The sequence below is a fragment of the Amblyraja radiata genome, chromosome 39, assembly GCF_010909765.2.
Source record: "Amblyraja radiata isolate CabotCenter1 chromosome 39, sAmbRad1.1.pri, whole genome shotgun sequence".
In the NCBI taxonomy this organism is placed as follows: Eukaryota; Metazoa; Chordata; class Chondrichthyes; order Rajiformes; family Rajidae; genus Amblyraja; species Amblyraja radiata.
In genome coordinates, this window is record NC_045994.1 from 8,891,764 (window position 1) to 8,914,919 (window position 23,156).

The following is a 23,156-nucleotide window of genomic DNA, read 5'->3' on the forward strand; positions in this document are numbered from 1 at the left end:
TTACTGGGATTTGTGAATGAGTTTAAATGCTTTCTAATCCAAATAGTTGATTTTTGGAATATCTCATTTTAACGTGCTTCATTTGATAAATCCCGTGACTCTTCAGAACCAGTGTCGGTGGAGTAACGGACTCTCGGAGTGACCATCTTTTGGATAATCAAGAACAGGCAGCACAGTGGTGCAACTGGTAGAGCTGCTTCTTCACAGCCATTTCCATCCTGACCTCAGGAGCTGTCTGTGTGGAGCTTGCACGCTCTCCAAGTTACCGCGTGGTTTCACTCCAGGTGCTTCGGTTAATTGGCCTCTGTAAAATATTGGCCCAATGATTTGTACACTCTGGAGTTTAGAAGGATGAGAGGGGATCTCATTGAGACATATAAGATTGTTCAGGGCTTGGACACGCTAGAGGCAGGAAACATGTTCCCGATGTTGGGGGAGTCCAGAACCAGGGGCCACAGTTTAAGAATAAGGAGTAAGCCATTTAGAATGGAGACGAGGAAACACTTTTTCTCACAGAGAGTGGTGAGTCTGTGGAATTCTCTGCCTCAGAGGGTGGTGGAGGCAGGTTCTCTGGATGCTTTCAAGAGAGAGCTAGATAGGGCTCTTTAAAATAGCGGAGTCAGGGGATATGGGGAGAAGGCAGGAACGGGGTACTGATTGGGGATGATCAGCCGTGATCACATTGAATTGCGGTGCTGGCTCAAAGGGCCAAATGGCCTACTCCTGCACCTATTGTCTATAAGTGTGTAGGGAGTGGATGCGAAAGTGGTTTAACATGGATCTGGTGTGGATGGGTCGTCTGAAGAGCGTGAAGAAGGATCCCAACCCGAAATGTCACTTCTCTCCAGAGATGCTGCCTGACCCGCCGAGTTACTCCAGCACTCCGTGTCTATCTTTGGATTGGCGATCGATGGTCAGGGTGAACTCAATGGGCTGAACGACAGTTTCCATGCTGTCTCTTGCAATCAAAGAATCAAAAGAGGTGGTGTAAAAGATTCCCTGGTGTCCTATGTCTGAGAAAAAGAGACTTATCCTGGGGATGATATCAATTTCTCCCACTAATGCAGATGATCTGGTCCATGATTGTTGGAGTTTGCTGGGTTTTAATTGGCTTTATACTTGGCACAGGCACAGTTAGTAGAGATGCCTTATTATTGCCTTCAATCCTGACCTGCAGTGCTGTCTGTTTGTACATTCTGCTTGTACCTGCTAGGGTTTCCCAGAGGTAACAGACCCTTCAGCCCACCCTGTTCGTGCCGACCATCAGGTGGCCAACTATAATCTTCCCATTAACCAGCACTTGGTTTAGTGCAGTTTAGAGATACAGCATGAAAACAGGCCCTTCAGCCAACCAAGTCCACAATGACCAATGATCACCCGTTCACATTAGTTCTATGCCACCGCACATTCCCACCCACTACCTACACACTAGGAGCAATTTTACTGAGGCCTATTAACCTATAAACCCGTACGTCTTTGGATTGTGGGAGGGAAACGGCGCAGCCGGAGGAAACCCACGCAGCCACACCTGTAGTCAGGATCGAACCTGGGCCCGTGGCGCTGTAAGGCAGCAACTCTACCGCTGTGCTACTGTGCTGCTCCTATTCCTCAAGGATAATTTTGCAGTAATGAGATATTGCACGTCTTTTTAAGCTATGGTGGCAGCAAGCTGGCACAGTGGTAGAGTTGCTGCCTTACAGCGCCAGAAACCCAGGTTAGATCATGCCTATGGGTGCTATCTCTACGCAGTTTGTACATCCTCCTCGTGACCTGTGTGGGTTTTCCCTGGGTGCTCCGGTGTCCTCCCACACTCCAAAGACGTACACGACTGTCGGATAATTTGGCTTTGGTAAAAATTGTAAATTGTCCCTCGTGTGTAGGATAGTGTTAGCGTGCGCAGATCGGCGTGGACTCGGTGAGACAGAGGGCCTGCTTATGTGCTGTATCTCTAAACTAACCGAAACTAAAACGCCATATTATGCCTCCCTTTGCAAGCTGCCTGGTTTGTATTCAAAATTATTCATGTCTAATGAAGCCACATGGAGGGAACCATTATCCCCACGAGTCCAGACGTATTAAGATGCCCTTCTACAATTACAAGGCAAAAGTGTTGTTTGTGTGCGAGTGAGGTGGGACTGGGTCCTAATTCACCCTGATTTGCATTCCAATAACATTAGCATGGCTGCACGCCTCAGTGACCCAGGACTGGGTGTATTTTAAATGGAGCTGAAGCAACATTTGGTTTAAGTGTTCTTGCTATTCACCAAATGTCACACAGATTGATTTAAACAGCGCTGTCTATTCACGGAGAGCTGGTTAAATTGCTTGTCATGATTAAGCACCGGCTTACGCCTTCTCCTTCAAATGAAAATTAACTTACAGGGTGCTCCTCTTGTTTTAATTTAATTAAGCTGGCCTTTATTTTATGATGCTGTTCAAAGATGTGCTCCTATCAAATTTCAGGTTGCCACTCCGACAGTTACACAGATAAAGAAAATGTCCAAAATTATTAGCAGAAAGTACGTTACACTCGGCTTTTCACGAGTCTCGTGAATAAAACTGAAAGGTCTATGTTTACCATAAGATGTGATCAATAAATTTAGTTTAGCTATACAGCATGGGAACAGACCCTTCATCCCACCAGGTCCATGCTAACCCATTGATCACCCATTGACACTAGTTCCACATTATCCCACTTTCTCATCCAAATATCAGAGACTAATTAACCTACAAACCCGCACGTTGTTGGGATGTGGGAGGAAACCGGGGCACCCGGAGGAAACCCACGCAGTCACTAGGAGAATGTGCAAACTCCACATAGACAGCACCTGAGGTCAGGATCAAACCTCGGCCTCTGGCGCTCTGAGGCAGCAGCTGAGTCTCTGTGTTTGATTCCATAGACAAAGAAGCCCATTGTGGTTACACTGAAACAAGAAAGACACAAAGTGCAGGAGCAGCGGGTCAGGCAGCCTCTCTGAAGAACATGGATAGGTGACATTTTGGGTCGGGACCCCTCTTCACACTGCCACAGTGGTTACATTGGCTCTTTACTAGACTAATCTAATTAATAGTACTTTAGATTTCGAGATATAGCATGGAAACAAGCCCTTCAGCCCACCGTGTCCACGGCGACCTTTGATCACCTACACACTTGTTCCATGTTACGTTTTGATAATTTTATAGAAGCCCCTTTAACACTACAAAACTCCAACTAGACTACGAACTGCATACAGTATGGGGCACCGGGCTTTGTTTTGTGTTTTGCACTATATTGCGTCTTTTATTTATTGAAAATGTCCTCTTTTTGCTATTATCTATTGATCACAGTGTTTGCAAGCCTGTTGTGCTGCTGTAAATAAGAATTTAATTGTTCCGTTTTGGTACATATGACAATAAAACATTCTTGACCCACTCTCTTGATGCTTGGGAGAGAACAGGTTACAGTGAAGTATGTGGGGAATGGGATTGCTCTGAGAGCCAGCATAGACACAAAGGGCTGAATGGCCTTCTACATTTGTAAGGAAATATGGGAAAACTTAGGTGACTATCTAGCCTTTAAAGTATTTACTGTGATCGTTGAAGGATGGTATTCTTCTGCATTGATCTATCTTCTCCCTCCTGTGTAAAGCCTGAGGGTGGTGTGGCACTGTGGAGTAGGTGGGTGGCACAGTGGCGCAGCAGTAGAGCTGCTGCCTTAGTGCCAGAGACCACAGGTATGAAGTATGTACGTTCTCCCTGTGACCGCGTGGGTTTTCTCTGGGTGCTCTGGTTTCCTCCCACACTCCGAAGACGCACAGGTTTGCAGGTTAATTGGCTTTGTTAAAATTGTGAATTGTCCCTAGTGAATAGGATAGTGCTAGTGTACATGGTGATCGCTGGTTGTGGTCTAAAGGCTGGACTGTTTTATTGCAATTCCAGGTCCCTCCATTTGTTTAAGATACCTCTCCTCATCAAAGGCAATCCTTTCTAAAGAACAGGTTGGCGGATTTGGGAGGATCTATTAATTGGTACTTAATGCTGTTTAACAGGCTCACAAGCCGCTGACTATGGGAGAACAGGCGCTGTAGGCAGGAGGATTTTAAATTGCAATGAAGTGCGGAGAGTAATCCTACCTCTGAAGGGAACGCCTGCGATTGAGGATGACTAGCCTGTGAGGTAGCTGATGCGGGTAGTGTGGTACCTGCAGAGAGAGTGGGAGGTGATGGAGAGGGTAGTTGGGTCATTTGGGAGGGTGCCTGATCTTTCTGCTGTTTCACAGTGGCTGTCCGTCAGTTCCCCACGAAGGAGTCATCCCAAACGGGATTCCCCACATCCCATTTAGTGTGATCATTCCCAGGAGTCGGCAGGGCTTACACTTTTTAAAGAAGACTCTGAGCTTCCCCTTAGCTCCACCTATTGTACTTGAGTTTGACTTGATTCTATCTATAGAAGATAGGACAGCACCAAACAAGAACAGAACCTTCGGCCCACCGAGTCCGTGCCGACCAGCGATCACCCCGTACACTAGCACTATCCTACACACTTTTGGGTCTATTTACAGTTTTTACCGAAGCCAATTATCCGACAAGCCTGTACATTTTTTGGAGTGTGGGAGGAAACCAGAGCACCCGGAGAAAACCCATGCGGTCACAGGGAAAACGTACACACTCCGTACATACAGCACCCGTAGTCATGTTTGAACCCGGGCCCCTGGCACTGTAAGGCAGCAACTCTACCGCTACGCCACCATGCTTATCCAAATCTCTTAAATGCCACTATTGTATCTGCCTCAACCACCACTTCTGGCAGCGTGTGCCTGGTACTCACCACCCTTTGTGTTAAAAAAGATCCCCTGTATTTTATGTATGTTTAAGAAGGAACTGCAGATGCTGGAAAATCGAAGGTAGCCAAAATTGACAATTTCAGGTAGTCCCTGCTTTCTCCTCCCCTTCCCAGCTCTCCCTCAGCCCACTGTCTCCACCTCTTCCTTTCTTCTTCCCGCCCCCCCCCCACCCCACTCTCACATCAGTCTGAAGAAGGGTCTCGACCCAAAACATAGCCTATTTCCTTATTTCCTTCGCTCCATAGATGCTGCCTCACCTGCTGAGTTTCTCCAGCATTTTTGTCTACCCTGTATTATGTATAGCATTATCTGGATAGCATGCAAAACTCAACGTTTTCACTGTATTTCAGTACACGTACCAATAATAAACCTAAACTAAACATCCTACTGTTGTGGATATTGGAGTCGTGAACCTATTTCCAGAGTTTGCAGTTCGGCGTGTGAACAACAATGTTTATTGGGGATCAGTGCAGTGTAGGAAAGGCAATCTCTCTGACAGCACACCTGTGCATACTGCTGACAAGTATCTGCCTTTACGTAATCAGGATTATCTGTCTTTAGTTCTTCTGCTTCAGTTCTTCTTTCCAAACCCTTTCAATGTGTCCGTGGGCCATAGAAATTAGTGGCTCCTGCTGTTTCAGTGACTGCCCTACGTAGAGACCTTGTATAGATTAGTTTAGTTTAGTTATTTTACTCCAGGAGCCTTTTCCATGACTGGATATGGCCACAGGGCAGTGGAGGTTTTAAATCAGAGTTTTCCCTCTCCTAGATGGACCGCCTTCCCAGGCTGACGAGCCCCATCTGCCCCGAGACTCGTGGGGGCGACAGCGTCTACCTTCCCGTGCAGGTCTATAGCACCTGCCCACTGCCCAGACATCTAGGCAGGGTGTATATTTAAGAGGATCAATGAGTTGTGAATCTTGTTTGTCTTTGCCCCCCACCCTTAACCCTACAGGTTTTCTGAAGTTGGCGGCATTGTTTACCTATCAGTTCCATCATCTTGACACACAAATGTAACGCAAACTGTGGACTCCTGTTGTTGCTCATGGTGTGGGTCTAATTATTAGCTACGAGAATGCAGTTAGTAGGCCGGCCCTTTGCCTTCATGGTGAGTCCACCTAATCCCTCAGACCATATACTCCTTGAACAAAGATTTCATAACGTGGTGTCGCTGTGTATGAAGTCCCTCGGATCCCAACGTCGCTATTTGTATTGCTGTCAAAGGGCTTGGTTTCTTTGGCATTTAAAAGAGTCTTTAACCGTGACCGAGGCAATAAATTGACAATAATTCATTCCTTCCAGACAATTTGACAAGCAGTATCCCAAAACATACATAAGTGAAATAACTTGTGCTGGAGAAAGTCTTGTGAACACTAACGCCGCGGGCAGCACGGTGGCGCAGCGGTAGAGTAGCCGCTTTACAGTGCTCACAGCGCCAGAGATCTGAGTTCGATCCCGACCACGGGTGCTGTCTGTACGGACTTGGTACATTCTCCCCATGACCAGTTTGTAGGTTAATTGGCTTGATATAACTATAACTTGTCCCTCCTGTGTGTAGGGTAGTGTTAGTGTGTGGGGGTCACAGGTCGGTGCAGACTCGGTGGGCCAAAGGGCCTGTTTCTGTGCTGTAACTCTGAACTAAACGAAGCCAATTAGAAAAGAAGCACAAAAATCTAATGCATGTAACGTTCAGAAAATTCCTTGCTACTTACACTATACAAAGTCAATGAAGCTGTGGAGTATTTAATTCAACGTTTACAAAGCTTATGCATTCAAGTTTTAATCTTTTAAAAGACATTTATGGATATGGATGGATAGATTGGGTTTTGAGGGCTATAGGCAAAATGCCAGTAAATGGGACTAGCTTAGTATGGGCCAACTGGTTGGCATGGACAATGAAGACAAACAAGCAGGAAACATACAAGAACTCCAGATACCTGCTCCGTCCAGATACTGATGTAGACACTGCTGGGAAAGGAGCAGCGTATATCTTGGCTACTGAATGAGTCCCAATCAGACACGCTGCTTAACCCTGGACATTCTCAATTTTTTAGTGTGTGATATCCTAGTATAGAGATGCAGCATGTAAACAGGCCCTTCAGCCCACTGAGCCCATACTGACCCGTTCACACTATTTCTACATTATCACACTTGCAAATCCGCTCTGCAGGCAATTTACAGAGGACCAATTGACCTACAAACCCGTACCTCTTTGGGGTGTGGGGGGGAACCCCGTGCGGTCACAGGGAGAATGTGCAAACTCGACAAGGACAGCACCCGTGGTTAGGATCGAACCCGTGTCTCTGGCGCTGTGAGGCAGTGGTTCTACCCGCTGCGCCACCATGTTTGATCCATCAGATTCTTTACCTCTTCCTTTTGTTTCCTGGCAGGAACAGCGGATGCATTGGACGGACTGAGTTGGAGTTGTTCCAGCGATTGGGGATGCCGTGGAGAATAACCTCGAGCTGCCCCACCACCGACACGCCATCCAGCCGCAGACAAGATGGGGAGTGTGAGCAGCCTCATCTCGGGGGGAAGTCTCCATGACAAACACTGCAAAGCCTTCGAGTCCAGGGGCAAGAAACCGTCGCACCTCCAGAAGTTTATCCGGCAGCAGGACGGGCTGCTGAAGTTTGGCGGCGGCCACGAGCCCATCGGCAACGGCTCCCGGTGTGAGACGACCGAGGACTTTTTCTACATCAGCATCAGCCAAAGCAACGGACTGACAGCCACGGGCAAGCGGAAGAGCCGTGCCTCTGGCCCAGGGCCTCAGAAAGACGTACCCATCAACATGGATGTTAAAGGCCCTCCACCAACACTGGTACCTGTCTCCGGCCATCTAGAGCAGGTGAGACCCCCCCCTCCCCTTCCACAGACACCTCACAGTACCAACTCTAGCCCGAAACCACATCATGGGCAGTGAAGTTGTTGTTATGTTCTTTTGCTTCCTGACAGCATGAAAGGCGCTATATCAATGCAAAATGCTTTCTATTTCATCATGAGGGAAAGTGGTGTCATCGGAAGCAGGCCCCTCAAGGGGACAAATGGGGTCCCAGGGCATGTTTAGCTGTGTGGCATAGTGACACAGTGGTACAGTTGCTACACTGAAATATACATTGAACAACAGACTAAAAACAACAAAGGACGAAACGGACGAGACAGACTGTTGGTGAGGCTGCCATCGCACGGCTCCACCCGGGGTAGCTTTCCAGAGGAATTTTAATCAGGCTGATTGATGAGTGGTAGTGTGAAATTCTCTGCGTCCATCTGATCAGGGCTTATTAAGATTCCCCTTCAAACCCTTTGCAGAGGTCTTGTCAATCTCTGTAATAAAGATCAAAGCTGCAGGTGAAGGTAGGCAAAAGTGCTAGAGAAACTCAGCGGGTGAGGCAGCATCTATGGAGCGATGGACTGTAGCTTCAGGTGAGATCAGTGAACCACTACACAAACCCCTCGCCTTAATCCTGATGAATAACCACTCCTTCCATTTCATGTCAAGGTTTAAGTTCTTGGCAATGAGAGCATTACATATTGGACCAAACATTGCACAGTGGCACAGCTGGTAGGGTGCCTGTGTGGAGTTTGTAAGATCTCCCTGTTACCATGTGGGTTCCTCTGGGTTCTGTAGTTTTCTCCCACTTCTCAAAGATGTATGGGTTTGTAGGTTAACTGGCCTCTTGCGAAAAACAAATTCCCCTAGTGTGGAGGGCGTGGGATAACAAAGGGGTGGAACGGTGGCGCAGCGGTAGAGTTGCTGCCTTACAGCACTTGCAGCGCCGGAGACCAGGGTTCGATCTCGACGTACTTCCTGTGACCGCATGGGTTTTCTCTGAGATCTTTGGTTTCCTCCCAGGAATATGTACAGGAATGTAGGTAAATTGGCTTGGTAAATGTAAAAGTAGTCCCCCATGTGTGTAGGATAGTGATAATATGCAGGCTTGCTGGTCGGCGTGGACCCCGTGGGCCGAAGGGCCTGTTTCCACGCTGTATCTCTAAACTAAACTAAACTGAATCAGTGTGAATAGGTGATCTGCATGGACTTAGTGGAATGAAGGACCTGTCTCCATGCTGTATCTAAAATAAACTCGTAGGAAGATGATCTATGCCCTCTGTAAATCTGAAATAAAGCAAAGATATACTGACAATACTGTGGTACGAGGCAAACATTCACCAGAACAGAATATTTTCCAGCCAAAGCACTTCACGCCAATGATGTCCTATATTCTTTGTTAAAGTTTAATCAATGCTGTGATGTGGGGAAAAAAATGCCAGTAACCAATTGTGTGTGGAGAACGATTCCATGGCAGCAACTTGACACTGCATAGTTAATCTGCCAATTTAACGGGTGATTAGCAACTAAAGATGCTGAGGATGCAAAAGATCCTGTGATTAAAATAGTGGTGTGGGATCTGTTACTCTGTCAATGAAGAGAACAGATGGAACCTCCGTGTCTTCTGAAGTATTGGATCTCCAAGATACAGAACCGAAACAGGCTGATTATAGAGATGGAAAAATTGAAAACATGTACTATTAGAGACGGCACAGTGCTGCCTCCCAGCACCAGAGAGTGATCAAGTTCGATCTTGACCTCGGGGGCTGTCTGTGTGGAGTTTGCACGTTCTCCCTGTGACTCCGTGGGTTTCCACTGGGCGCCCCGGTTTCCGCCCACATACCAAAGACGTGCGGGTTTGCAGGTTAATTGACCTCTGTAAATTGCCCTTAGTATACAGGGAGCACATGAGAAAGTGGGACAACACAGAACTAATGTGAATGGGTTAGTATGGACTCGGTGGGCTAAAAGGCCTGTTTGCATGCTGTATCTCTAAGCAACTCCGATTAACCAAGTCTGATTTGATAGACACTATGTGTAGGAGTAACTCAGTGGGTCAGTCAGTATCTCTGGAGGAAAAGGATAAATAAGTAAGTAAGTAAGTTTATTGGCCAAGTATTCACATACAAGGAATTTGCCTTGGTGCTCCGCCCACAAGTAACAACATGACATACAGTGACAGTTACAAATGACTCAGAAAACACTAAACATTAATAATAATAAAACATTAATGATAAAACACCATTGATCAAGCATGTAAACCAACAAAATGCCAGATCAAAAGGAGGCTACAGGTTTTTGGCTGTTGAGTAGAGCAACTACTCGTGGATAAAAACTGTGACATTTCAGGTCGGGACCCTTCCTCAGATTGAAAGATGGGGGGGGGGGGGATAGAGGGTGAAGAGCTGGAGGTGAGAAAAGACCTGGAACAGTTAACAAATTACCCCAAGCAGGGAGTTGCTCTGGTAAGCCAATTGTTGTCTTGGTATGGTGTGGCCTCAAGAGGGATACAATGTGAACTGTAGAACTGGTTAGACAAAAATGCTGGAGAAAATCAACACAGCATCTATGGAGCGAAGGAAATAGGCAACGTTTCGGGTTGAAACCCTTCTTCAGACTGGTTAACCAGCTAGGTGTGAAGGAAGGAGATTAGGTGGGGGAGGATTGTTAGTAGAAGATACTTAAAATACGATACGATAGAACTTTATTTATCCCAGGAGGGAAATTGATCTGCCAACATCATAAAACACAAGATACATGAAATGAGAGAATTCAATGTTCATACCACTATTGTTTCTCTGCAGGGCAGCAAAAGGAGCATTGTCAGGCCGACAGCAGTTAAGGCTGTGGTGCCCAGAAATGGCGCCCATCTCAACGGTCCTTTGGGGAACCAGATGGAGGCGAAACTTGCGTGTCAGGGAAGCGTCCCGAATCCGGGAAACCCCGCAGGGAAACAGCAGGGACGAGAGCAGAAGCAGACGAGCAGCTCGGGAACATTGTCGGACTCAGGTAGGAATTCCATGTCCAGCCTCCCGACGCACAGCACCGGATGCAGCCGGGGGCCGGAGCCCACTGGAGCCGCCACCACCCTTCGTAAAAGGTTTGGAGGTTCAGCCCAACACATTGGTTCCGTTGGAGGCATCTTGAGAAATGGCGGCATCGTGCCCACCTCTGAAGGTGGGCACTGCCCTGGCAACAAAGACCTGAGCTCCACCCACTGCAGCTCGCGCCTCCACTCAGCCCCTTCCGCCAGCAGATCTGCGGCTCGGGATCCAGTGGTGGACCCGGCAGGGAGAGGAGGTCAGGAGTCCCTGGACAATGGGAAGGAGAGACACTGCGGGCAGGGGCCAGGCAGCCCGGAGCGGAGGGAGGGCGTTAACACTACCCACTCCTCTCACACGGAGCACGGAGAATGCCAGCTCCTCCAGATCCAAGTCAGCCAACTCCAACAAGAGAAGCAGCAACTGAGGGACAACTTTGCCCAACTACTACAGCAGTGCAACAGCCTCAAAGCCAAATGCAAAACCTACGAACGAGAACAAACGGAACTCGGCCCAACGCTCGAAGAAATTAAATGGGAGGTAGGAGAAAATAATATAATTAATGTTCTGGCCCGTGCACCATGGAGTGTAGATTACCAAGGGGAATAGGATGGGACACAAGGAACAGCAGATGCTGGTTTACAAGAAAAGACACGAAATACTGGAGGAACTGAGCAGTTCTGGCAGCATCTTAGTTTAGGAAGGAACTGCAGATGTTGGTTTACAAGAAAAGACACGAAGTGCTGGAGGAACTGAGCAATTCATGGCAGCATCTTAGTTTAGGAGGGAACTGCAGATGCTGATATAAAGCGAAGAAAGACAAAAATGCTGGAGTAACTCAGCGGGTCAGGTAGCATCTTCGGAGAAGAGGAATAGGTGATGTTTCGGGTCAAGACCCTTCTTCAAACCTATTATTCATCAAAGCCCATTAACACTTTTTTGTTTTTTTTGCATAACCTTCATTTATTTGCTTGATGTACCTTTTCGTATCGCTCGTTTCCCACTCCCCTGACTCTCCGTCTGAAGAAGGGTCTCGACGCTATTACTCTCCTCCAGAGATGCTGCCTGACCCACTGAGTTACTCCAGCATTTTGCCAGCATCTTAGTTTAGTTCATTGTCACGTGTAGCGAGGTACAGGGAAGATATTTCTTTGTTGCATGCTTTCCAGTCAGTGGAAAGACTAAAGCATAAATGATCAGTCTGAAGAAGGGTTTCGGCCTGAAACGTCGCCTATTTCCTTCGCTCCATAGATGCTGCTGCACCCGCTGAGTTTCTCCAGCATTTTTGTGTACAGTGGAAAGACTATACATGATTACAATCAAGCTGTCCACAGTGTGTAGATGCAGGATGAAGGGGATAACATTTAGTGCAAAGTAAAATTCGATTAAAGATAGCCCACGAGTCTTAAACAGGCTACATATCGGGTCAGGACCCTTCCTTAGACATACGTTTGCATCTCCGAGCTCATTGGTTGTGTGGTCATTTAAGTCTTCAGTTTGCCATGACATTTTCAAGAGAGAGCTAGATAGGGCTCTTAAAAATAGCGGAGTCAGGGAATATGGGGAGAAGGCAGGAACAGGGTACTGATTGGGGATGTTCAGCCATGATCACATCGCTGGTTCGAAGGGCCGAATGGCCTACTCCTGCACCTATTGTCTATTATGTATTTTTGGATTTGAGCTGATAACAGAGTTGACTCGGTGGACCAAAGGGCCTGTTTCCACACTGTATCTCAAAGGACTAAAGTCATAAGGAGGAAAAAGGTGCAAATGTGAAGCTCGAGGATGAGATGTAGGTGGAAGGGGAGTGGGAATGCGATGGAGGTTATGGGATATGATCACAGTTCTACACATTAGGGACAATTTACAGAAGCCAATTAACCTACAAACCTGCATGTCATTGGGATGTGGGAGGAAACTGGAGCATCCAGAGAAAACCCATGCGGGTCACAGGGAAAACGTACAAACTCCATACAGGCATCGCATGTAGTCAGGATCGAACCCGGGTCTCTGGCAGCTGTGCCACAGGGGGGAGGAGAGAGGGGAGGGGTGGGTTGCCTGAGGTTGGAGAACTTGATTCTCGCACAGTTGGGTTGTAAGCAACCCAACCAGAATAGGAGGCGTTGTGTTTCTACTATGCCAGAGTGGCCTCTCCCTGGCTGTGAAGGTGGACCAGGATAGAGATGTTGATTTGGGAATGGAAAGGGGAATTGAAGTGGCTTCTAACTGTGAGCTCCAGCAGATCCATAGAACCCCTCTCCAACCAGAGACCATAGAACCATGTTTCATCATTTAAATCAGTAGAATAGGACTATGGTGCTCCCTACTCCTAATCCCACATGAACCTGAACCGATTGAAAATGTTTATTTGGTTATAAAACTTTACCATAGAAAAGGGTAGTGTATGATGGATGAGAAGGTATTCTACCTGCTTCAAACAGTCTAATTTAGTGTTCCCATTGTAGAGTAATTGTGTTTCATTCATCTTCCATTAACTTAAAAGGTTGCTGCAACATGTTGTAAACCACTTTTTATTCTATGTAATTTGTGGTCCTGAATCGATTGGAAACATTTATTGGGTTTTAAAACTTAAGGATAGTGTAAGATGTATCACAAAGTCGTCTGCTGGCTGCAATCTAATTTGCAATCTAATCTCCAATGCAGAGAAACTGTCTTTCATTCATCTGCCGTTAAATTTGGAATACGTTTTTGGTCAGAAGTCCATAAGTTATAGGAGCAGAATTTTAGGCCATTTGGCCCATCGTTTACTCTGCCATTCAATCATGGCTGATCTATCTTTCACTCTCAACCCCATTCTCCTGTCTTCTCACCATAAGCCCTGACACCCCTTATTAATTAAAAAATCTGTCCATAAAAATGTCCATTGACTTGGCCTCCACAGCCTCTGTGGCAATGAATTCCACAGATTCACCACCCTCTGACTCAAGAAATTCCTCCTCATCTTTCTAAAGATACGTCCTTTTATTCTGAGGCTCTGGCCTCTGGTCCTGGACTCTCCCACTAGTGGAAACATCCTCTCCACATCTACTCTATCCAGGCCTTTCACTATTTGCAATAAATTGCAAACCATTTTATTTTGAGGTTGCAGTGGCCACGGCCCCAGGTTCCCCACATGTCCATTCATCAGTGGATGTCTAAGCACAGAGTTTAGATGGTCCTTTAAACCGCATGACAATTAACGCAATTCTTTAAGATCACTTTACCCCTCCTGGTCTTTGTAATCTCTTCCAAGGACTGTGTCACGCCTGTTCCAGCCTCTTGCTCGTCACTTCATTTAGTTACTCTACACTGCAGATCTGCCTTTTGCTGTTCTAGAGTCAAGAATGTTTTATTGTCATATCTCCCAGATAGAACAATGAAATTCTTACTTGCTGCAGCACAAGAGAATATATATTCATAATAAATAATATGATAAACGATAGAGAGTTCTCAAGCTTGGGAAATATATTCTTGTAAAAATCTCTCTTTGGTCAAAGATTGATCGGCGCCAAGTCTTGTTTGATCAGGAAAGGACCCAAAGTGCTGGAGCACCTCATTGGGTTAGGTGGCATCCCAGGAAACCATGGATGGGTGATGTTTCGAGTCGGTACCCTTCTTCAGAACAAAACGTCAGATTTCCACCTATCCATGTTCTCCAGGGATGCTGCCTGACCCACTGAGTTTCTCCACAACTTTGGTGTATTTTTTTTGTCAGCAGCATCTGCAGTTCCTTGTTTCTACGAGTCAGATCGAGCTTGGATTGGTGTCACATCTAGTTTGAAACCACAGTTGTGGGACAGTGTGGTGCAAGTGATGTTCGTGTGCATTTGCAGATTATGGACCATTACTGTTTCAGGTCTGCCAGAAGTCTGGGGTGATCTCTCTTCTAAAGCAGCAGCTGAAGGACTCGCAGACGGAGCTGGCCAACAAGACCAACGAGGTGCTGACCCTCAGGAACCAGGCGAGGGAGGCGAGAGGGAAGCTGTCCTCTCGAGAGCAGCGGGTCGAGGAGCTGCAGGGCGCAGTGCAGGCCAAGGCGAGGGAGCTGGAGGTGTGCGAGAACGAGCTGCAGCGCATGAGGAATGCGGCTGAGTTACTGCGGGAGAAGGTCGGCCTGCAGGAGCAGAGGATCCGCGAACTGAAACGCAACTCGGTGAGCTGGAAGGAAGCGAGCTATGCAGGCGAGAATGACAGCCGGCCTGAACCGGCCCTGTCCCTGCGACAGGGCCAGCAAGGGACAGCGAACCTGCAGGGACAAGTGGACAAGTTAAAAGCCCAACTGGAGCAGGAGAAGCAGAGGAACCAGGCGCTGTCCCTCGACTCTCAGAAGGAACGGCTGCTGTGGTGTGCAGAGAAGGAGCGGGTGATTGAATACCAGAAGCAGCTCCAGCAGAACTACCTACGCACTCGCCGCCAGAACCTCAGCCTGGAGAGGACTGTCCAGCAGCTCTCAGCCCAGCTGGAGGCCAGAGATTCTGTGGAGAGAGTGGGACAAGGTGCTGACTCGTTTGAGGTGATAGTTGCCACTGCGATTTGACAACTGAAATGCCTTTCAGCAAGCATGGTATTGACTGGCAACAGCAAGAAAGCCAACGAGTTCAAAGTTGGGAGTATGGAGAAATGGCTGTTGCAAAAGGTCAGTTTACTCAGAAAACAAGAGACACAAAAAGCTGGAGTAACTCAGACTGAAGTAGGGTATCAACATGAGACATCACCCATTTATTCTCTCCAGAAATGCTGCCTGTCCCGCTGAGTTACTGAAGAAGGGTCTCGACCCGAAACGTTGCCCAATTCCTTCGCTCCATAGATGCTGCCTCACCCGCTGAGTTTCTCCAGCATTTTTGTCCACCGCTGAATTACTCCAGCTTTTTGTGTCTACGGTTTCAACCGGCATCTGCAGTTCCTTCCGACACATACTCAGTAAACAACGTCTATTTAAAGAGTGCAGCAGACAAACCACAGCGATGGCTTCAATTATAAGAGCAACGTTTCTCCAGAAAACTACTGGGACTGTTACTTGCAACTTACCTGCATTAAAATCAATCTTCATCATATAGAGCAATATTGTCAGCAAGGCTGGTTGGCAGGAACATTGCCTAATTGTCTCAACTCTGGCTGGCTATAGTGTGTCATTATATAGACTTCTGCAAATGCAGTGTTGATAACAGGGCTGTTTGGGGCGACTGGATATTTTGTGAAGTGCTTCCATTGGCATGCCAATAGCATTTCTTTCAGCTACAAACAAATCAAAGCGCACACCATTTTTGCAGCTTGGTTTCAAGTGGATTGTATGCTTTTGAATCGCACGGCTCCAGCATAGCGTGACATGCTCGCTGGCGGTGCTGCTAAAGTGAAAGCTGTGAATTATAAATTGGGAATTATAAATGCTAATGTTTACACTACAACCCAAGCAGAACTAAGCCAGTGACATGACAAATCCACCTGTTAAAGGTGGGCTTCAGGGAAAAACATTTTATAAGCACACGGCGTTATGCCCCGTGCCAAAGAATCATTGCTTGCGCCAGCATGACTGTAGCACCAATTTCTAAACGATACTTCCAATGGATTTTCACCCAATATGAGCCCACACGGCACTGAGTTTGTGCTGTCAAGATCCTGGATGGCTGCTGCAAAATTGTTAGAGAGAAAGGATCAGCAAAATGCACCATTATTGAATTGAAGCAATAAAGACAAAAGAAACAGAGGCACTATAGACTGCAGATGCTGGAATCTGCAACACAAGGAGAGATGCTGGCGAAACTCTGCAAGCCAGACAGCATATGTGGGGGGGGGGGAATGGTGAGTCAGTGTTTCCTCAGTCAAGATGAAGGGTCTCGACCGTTGACTTTCCTCCACAGATGCTGCCGGATCTGCCGTGTTCCTCCAGAAGTTCCCCTTTATTGGGGGCTAAAGGAAATGAAACAGCGGAGTTACTCCACCACTGTGTCCTTTTGAGGCGAGCAAGATTGTGGTCATCAGTTGCAAGGAGCTCTTGATGTTGGTGTCCGCGGTGCAGGTGTGGCCCAAACGCCCATCCTCCACCTTGGCAGTCATCTGAGCCAGAGATCTCCTTCTATCTCATCTGGGGATCCACAGTAGTGTGTCCAATGTGTATTCAACATCAACCCTCGTCCTGTGCACAAACTGCTGGAGTAACCCCGCTGGTTCAGAGTAAAGAAGAGTCCCATCCCGAAACGTCACCTATCCACGTTCTCCAGACATGTGCTGTGCCCTTGTTTGCCAGGAGATCATGCCTTCCGTGGACACATGCTAACAATTACAGAGAGGATTGAGGACATTGTGGAACTGCAGATGCTGGTTGACAAAAAAAAAACCCTACAAAGTGCTGGAGTAATTAAGCGGGCCAGGCAGCATCTCTGGTGAACATGGACAGGTGGGACATGGACATTTTAATGGAACATTGTCATTAATAATGTAGCATTTTGGAGTTGTAATGGAGTGAGAAAAGAACAGAAAAACAGGGATATTGCTTTAAACTCAGGTCAGAGAGCATCGCATGTGCTTTCAAATGGCAGATTTGCAAAGTCAAATAATGCTGCCCATAGGACTCTCCTGGTTATTGCTACAACCAAACATTCATGGGAAGGATTCAGTGGCATCATAGTTCATTAATAATAGTGGGATGGTGTCATTCACAAAGTCTTCCTTCCAAGGGTACATTGCACTGCCAAGAATGGTGCAAGATTGATAGCATCACAGAAATCACCCCTGGCTCTTTAGATGTCTTAGTTATCCTTCCCCCTTACACTGAGCTGCATCTAACTGCCAAGATCATTAGTGCTCACTACCCATCCGCTGAGGCAGTGCTTTGCATGCTGCTTCCAATTAAGCATCGCCTTTAATCTTTGGGAAGGAACTGCAGATGCTGGTTTAAACCGAAGATGGGCTATAGTGTTTAGCTTAGTTTCGAGATACAGCGCGGATACACCAAGTCCAGCGATCCTCACACAATAACACTATCCTACACACACACACACACACCAGGGACAATTTACACTTATACCAAGCAAATTAAACAACAACCCTGTAGGTCTTTGGCGTGTGGGAGGAAACCGGAGATCCCGGAGAAAACCCATGCAGGTCACTGGGGAGAACGTACAAACTCCGTACAGACGGCACCCGTAGTCAGGATCGAACCCGGGTCTCTGGTGCTGTGAGGCAGCAACACGACGTCACCATGGCATAAAAACAAAAGTGTTCCTGAAACGAAGACTGTATGCGGATTCTGGAATCATTCCAACTATGACGGCATCAACAAGTCCATGAAGTCCAACCTCTGTATTCTACTTGCCTGTTCCCCCATCTTACTGAGGTTAGAAGGGAAGTCGTGTCTACGTTGGCGTTTAGGTATGTTACAAGCACCCTGCAAGATACATATGTCTTTGAATGCTTCAATGCCCACTCCTGTAGCAAACATCACATTATAGTGACGATCCATATTCAGAACATGGAGCTTAGACACATCGAAAGTAACCAAGAGTGGACGGGTGGTGGAAATAAAAATCTCCCTTCAAATTACACCCCATTCTGTCATTGTTGCCAAAATTAAATCCTGGAACTTCCTTTTCAGCAGCACCATGGAAGCACCATCACCAGAAGGACTGCAGAGCTTTGATCATAAGCCATAGGAGCAGAATTAGGCCATTTGGCCCATCAAGTCCACTCCACTATTCGATCGTGACTGATCTATTTTCCCCTCTCAACCCCATTTTTCTGTCTTCTCCCCATTACCTTTGACACCCTTACTAATCAAGCACCTGTCAATCTCCACTTTAAAAATACCCAATGACGTTAGACATACCACTTGGAAGCAGGCCCTTCGGCCCACTGAGTCCACGCCAGCATCATACACTAACATTTCCTACACACTAAGGACAATTTACTATTTTTTTTACCGAAGCCAATTAACCTACAAGCCTGTTTAAGAAGGAACTGCTGATGCTGGAAAATCAAAGGGAGACAAAAGTGCTGGAGAAACTCAGCGGGTGCAGCAGCATCTATGGAGCGATGGAAATGGGCAACGTTTCGGGCCGAAACGTTGCCTATTTCCTTCGCTCCATAGATGCTGCTGCACCCGCTGAGTTTCTCCAGCACTTTTGTCAGCCTACAAGCCTGTACATCTGTGGAGCGTGGGAGAAAACTGGAGCACCTTGAGAAAATCCATGCAGTCTCAGGGGGAACGTACAAACCCCGTACAGACAGCACCCCGAGTCAAGATCGAACCCAGGTCTCTGGCGCTGTAAAGCAGCAACTCGACCACTGCCCCATCGTGCCGCCCTAATGACTTGGGTTCCGCGGCCATCTGTGGCAATGAATTCCACAGATTCACCACCTTCTGGTTAAAGAAATTCCTCCTCCTCATCTCCTTTCTAAAGGTACATCCTTTAATTCTGAGGCTGCGCCCTCTAGTCCTACACTCAATGAGGTGGCTCACCTCTGCCTGACCCTGGGCAGTTAAGAATGGGCAATAAATAGTGGACTTGTGATTCTTTGAATCCAAAGAATGAATACATAAAATAAATTGCTGCAGATTTTCAAATCCTCCCACCCCATGCTTGGGAGCTGCCAGAGGCAAGTCCTGATAGCCACAAGCACAGGCAGGTTGAATATCCACTCTTGTTAGGATCAGTATCCACCCACTGGAATAAGTGTAAGATTGGTTTCCCTCATCCGTGATAAGAAAGGAAAATCCCCACCGCTATCTTCTGTCAGCCAGGGTTTACGTAAGGAATAATTCATGCAATGCATGCTCCCAACAAGGAGAATGTGCCCAGCTAGGGGAATCTGCACTGTCATCACCTTTTCTCTGACCCGTGCTCCATTAAGGAAGTAATTTCCGTAATGGGAATGAAGTGGTCGGTGAACTACCCACAGCAGCTGTGATGCCGAACATTAGTTACAAAATGGCTGTGGTATTACTGCCAAATAAATGCTCGATCTGCATGTCTTATGCTATTGCTGTTGTATTAGGCTTGACTAAAATATTTGGGTCTTTAGTTATATGTTGGGGAGACCTTATCAAAACCCATTGAATCGAGTACCAGGATGAAGTGGGCTTCAATATTGCACAAGAGACAAAGGCGGCGCAGTGATAGAGTTGCTGCCTCACAGCGCCAGAGACCCGGGTTCGATCCCGACTACGGGTGCTGTCTGTATGGAGTTTGTACATTCCCTGAGACCGTATGGGTTTTGGAGAGGGAAGAACAATGGAGGAACCAGTGTGGGAGGACCACTGTGAGGAGGGGGAGGGGGAGAACAAGGGGGACCTTGTACTTTGTAAGTGTCCTTTATGGGCAACTATTTGCATACCTTTGGTATGCAAGCAAAGAATTTCACTGTGACTTGTCACGTGACGATGAAGAATTAATTCATTCATTTAGTCCTCCATCCCACATTCCAAGGCGTGCAGGTTTGTAGGTTAATTGGCCTCTGTACATTGTCCCTAGTGTGTAGGATAGAAATAGTGTATGGGCTTTGCTGGTCGGCGTGGACTCGATGGGCTGAAGGGCCTGTTTGCATGCTGCATCTCAACCAAAAACTAAAACTAAAACAGATAGAATTTTTTTTTAAACCCGAGTCTGCTCTTCCCGTTCACTCATTTATAAAGGAATGAGGATTGGAAAGATCATAGGACATAGGAACAGAATTGGGCCATTTGGCCCATCGAGTCTGCTCCATGGAAGCCACAGGCAAGGCTAAGTAGTCCACAAACATTGAAGATATTAATTGCAAATATGGATAATAATATGCTTCAGGTCTGTTCATTATTTTAGCAACAACAGAAAAATACGTCTGTCATGCACAAGATTCTGGAGTATAAAGGGCGCTCTCTAACTTAAGGAAAAAGCAAACATTTGCACCACTATCAATGTTATTCATTATTCGGTTGTCTATTCAAACAATGGTTACTCTCCTCAAAGTCTCCTGCGTATTTATCAGTGTTATTCTATGGAACAAAAAAGCAGGTGTGTAAAATTAAGCATTACTGTTGGCAGCCAGCAGCACTTGCTAAACTGTTCACATTTTCTTCTATGCTTCAACCTTCTCTCTTCATAATAGCCATGAGGAGGTGTTAACTGTTGCAACACAAAAGGACTGTAAAGGCGGCGGAAGCCAATTTTTGTTTTGGGATGTAAAGTATGGTTCTCGCTGATTTTATTTGTTTTTGAAAACTACCTTGACTATAAAGCATTCTGAAGTGCCACACTGAAACAATGATCAGTGCTGTGAAATGTCTGAGTGTATGGTGATATTTATAAAGCGAATGAGGCAATTAGTATTTTAAAATAAACTGGTTCATAAACTTAGTCCCGTTGTTCATTTTTCCACGACAAGAGGCACAGCGGTAGTGTTGCTGCCTTATGCCCCTGTCCCACTTAGGAAAACTGAACGGAAACCTCTGGAGACTTTGCGCCCCACCCAAGGTTTCCGTGCGGTTCCTGGAGGTTTTTGTCAGTCTCCCTACCTGCAACCTCCGGCAACCACCTGCAACCTCCGGGAACCGCACGGAAACCTTGGGTGGGGCGCAAAGTCTCCAGAGGTTTCCGTTCAGGTTTCCTAAGTGGGACAGGGGCATAACAGTGCTGGAGACCTGGGTTTGATCCTAGCTATGGCTGCTGTCTGTACAGAGTTTGTACGTTCTCCCCGTGACTGCACATGTTTTCTCTAAGAACTTCGGTTTCTCTGAGAACTTAGGCTCCAGCACAAGCTGCCCTAAGAATCCATCTCGGAGGCATTCCACAAAGTCCCTTTCTTGGGGTCCAGTACCAACCTGATTTTCCCAGTCTACCTGCATGTTGAAATCTCCCATAACCATTAACTTTGCTACATGCCAATTTTAACTCTTGGTTCAACTTGCACCCTATATCCAGGCTACTGTTTGGGGGCCTGTAGATAACTTCCATTAGGGTCTTTTTACCCTTATAATTCCTCAGTTCTATCCATACGACTCTACATCTCCTGATTCCATGTCACCCCTCGCAAGGGACTGAATTTCATTCCTTACCATCAGAGCTACCCCACCCCCTCTGCCCACTGGTCTGTCTTTTCAGAGGATGTGTATCCCTGAATATTCAGTTCCCAGCCCTGGTCCTCATGCACCCATGTCTCTGTAATTCCTAAAACATCATACTTACCAATTTCTAACTGAACCTCGAACTCATCCATTTTATTTCTTAAACTGTGCGCATTCATATACAACACTTTAACTTCGGTATTCACCTCCCCACTCACCCCGGTCACTATTGCCCCTGACTTTACTCTCGTATCCCTTCTCAAACTTTCCTTCCCATTCATTTGGGAGACTTTTGTAACTTTTCCTGTACTCACTTCTCCTTTAACCCACATCTTTATACTCCCAATTTGTCCCCCCCCCCCCCCCCCCCCCCCCCGCTATTTAGTTTGAACCCACACGTGTAACACCAGCAAACCTGCCTGCCAGAACATTGGCCCCCATCCAGTTAAGGTGTAACCCATCCATTTTGTACATAGGTATGACACAAAGTGCTGGTGTAATTCATCAGGTCAGGCAGCATCCCAGGAGAAATACGAAGGGTGACATATGGGGTTGGGACCCTTCTTCAAACTGAAAGTAAAGGGGAGGGAACTGGGGGTAAGAAAAGGCCAGAACAAAGCTGGACCAGCTAATAAACGAGAAAAAAGTTCAGTGTTTGTGTATATATACACACACACACACAATACATATACATTTATCTATATATACATGCATATGTACATACACACAACACATATACATTTTTCTATATATACATGCATATGTACATACATACACACACACACACAAACTGTATAAATATATACACATATCCATACACATATATCCATACACACATATATATATATTATACACACACACATATGTGCCCTTATTAACCCCTTGCTGTGGTATGTATCAAGACTTTGTTCCTTGCAACAGTAGAACACCATTTGAACTGAATGTCCTCTCATATCCCACCCACCTGCCTTTATTTCAGTTTAGTTTTTAATGAGAATTCTCTAAACTCTAAACTAATCTCTATTAGAGTCATGCTAGCCGGCACGGACTCGGTGGGCCGAAGGGCCTGTTTCTGCGCTGTATTACAACACCAAACTGCACCAAAGGATTCATACTCAACGACAACAGAGAGATACATGCACATACTTATCACTATCAGTGAATATGTTTGATTTTCACTTCTCCTAACCGGGGGATTGAACCAAATTGCCGGGCCCAAGCTGTGCAGGCATAGTTATGACTGATAAGAGAGGGCTGTTGGATCGCAAGCTGGTGAGCATCCCCCCCCACAAGCAGCTGAATAGTCGTACTGTGCACAGCGGGACTTTTCTGCAAAGCACCACAATACTGATTTAAAATAACCTGCTTGATTACCAGTTTCTCTGCACCCGTTCATTTATGTCCTCCAGACCTGTTCCTAGGCCGCAC

At 46.6% G+C, this 23,156-nt stretch overlaps 1 protein-coding gene across 1 annotated transcript in view; it reads left to right on the forward strand.

The window, feature by feature from the left end:
- The window catches only part of LOC116967373 (leucine zipper putative tumor suppressor 1-like), a 30,451-nt gene extending 15,047 nt beyond the window's left edge, over nt 1-15,404 (forward strand). The window contains exons 2-4 of the mRNA XM_033013883.1: nt 7,213-7,670; nt 10,457-11,233; nt 14,550-15,404. Of these exons, the coding sequence (XP_032869774.1) occupies nt 7,326-7,670; nt 10,457-11,233; nt 14,550-15,230 (1,803 nt within the window). The 5' untranslated portion in view covers nt 7,213-7,325 and the 3' untranslated portion in view covers nt 15,231-15,404. The remainder of the gene's footprint in view (nt 1-7,212; nt 7,671-10,456; nt 11,234-14,549) is intronic.
- The last annotated feature ends 7,752 nt before the right edge of the window (nt 15,405-23,156 follow it).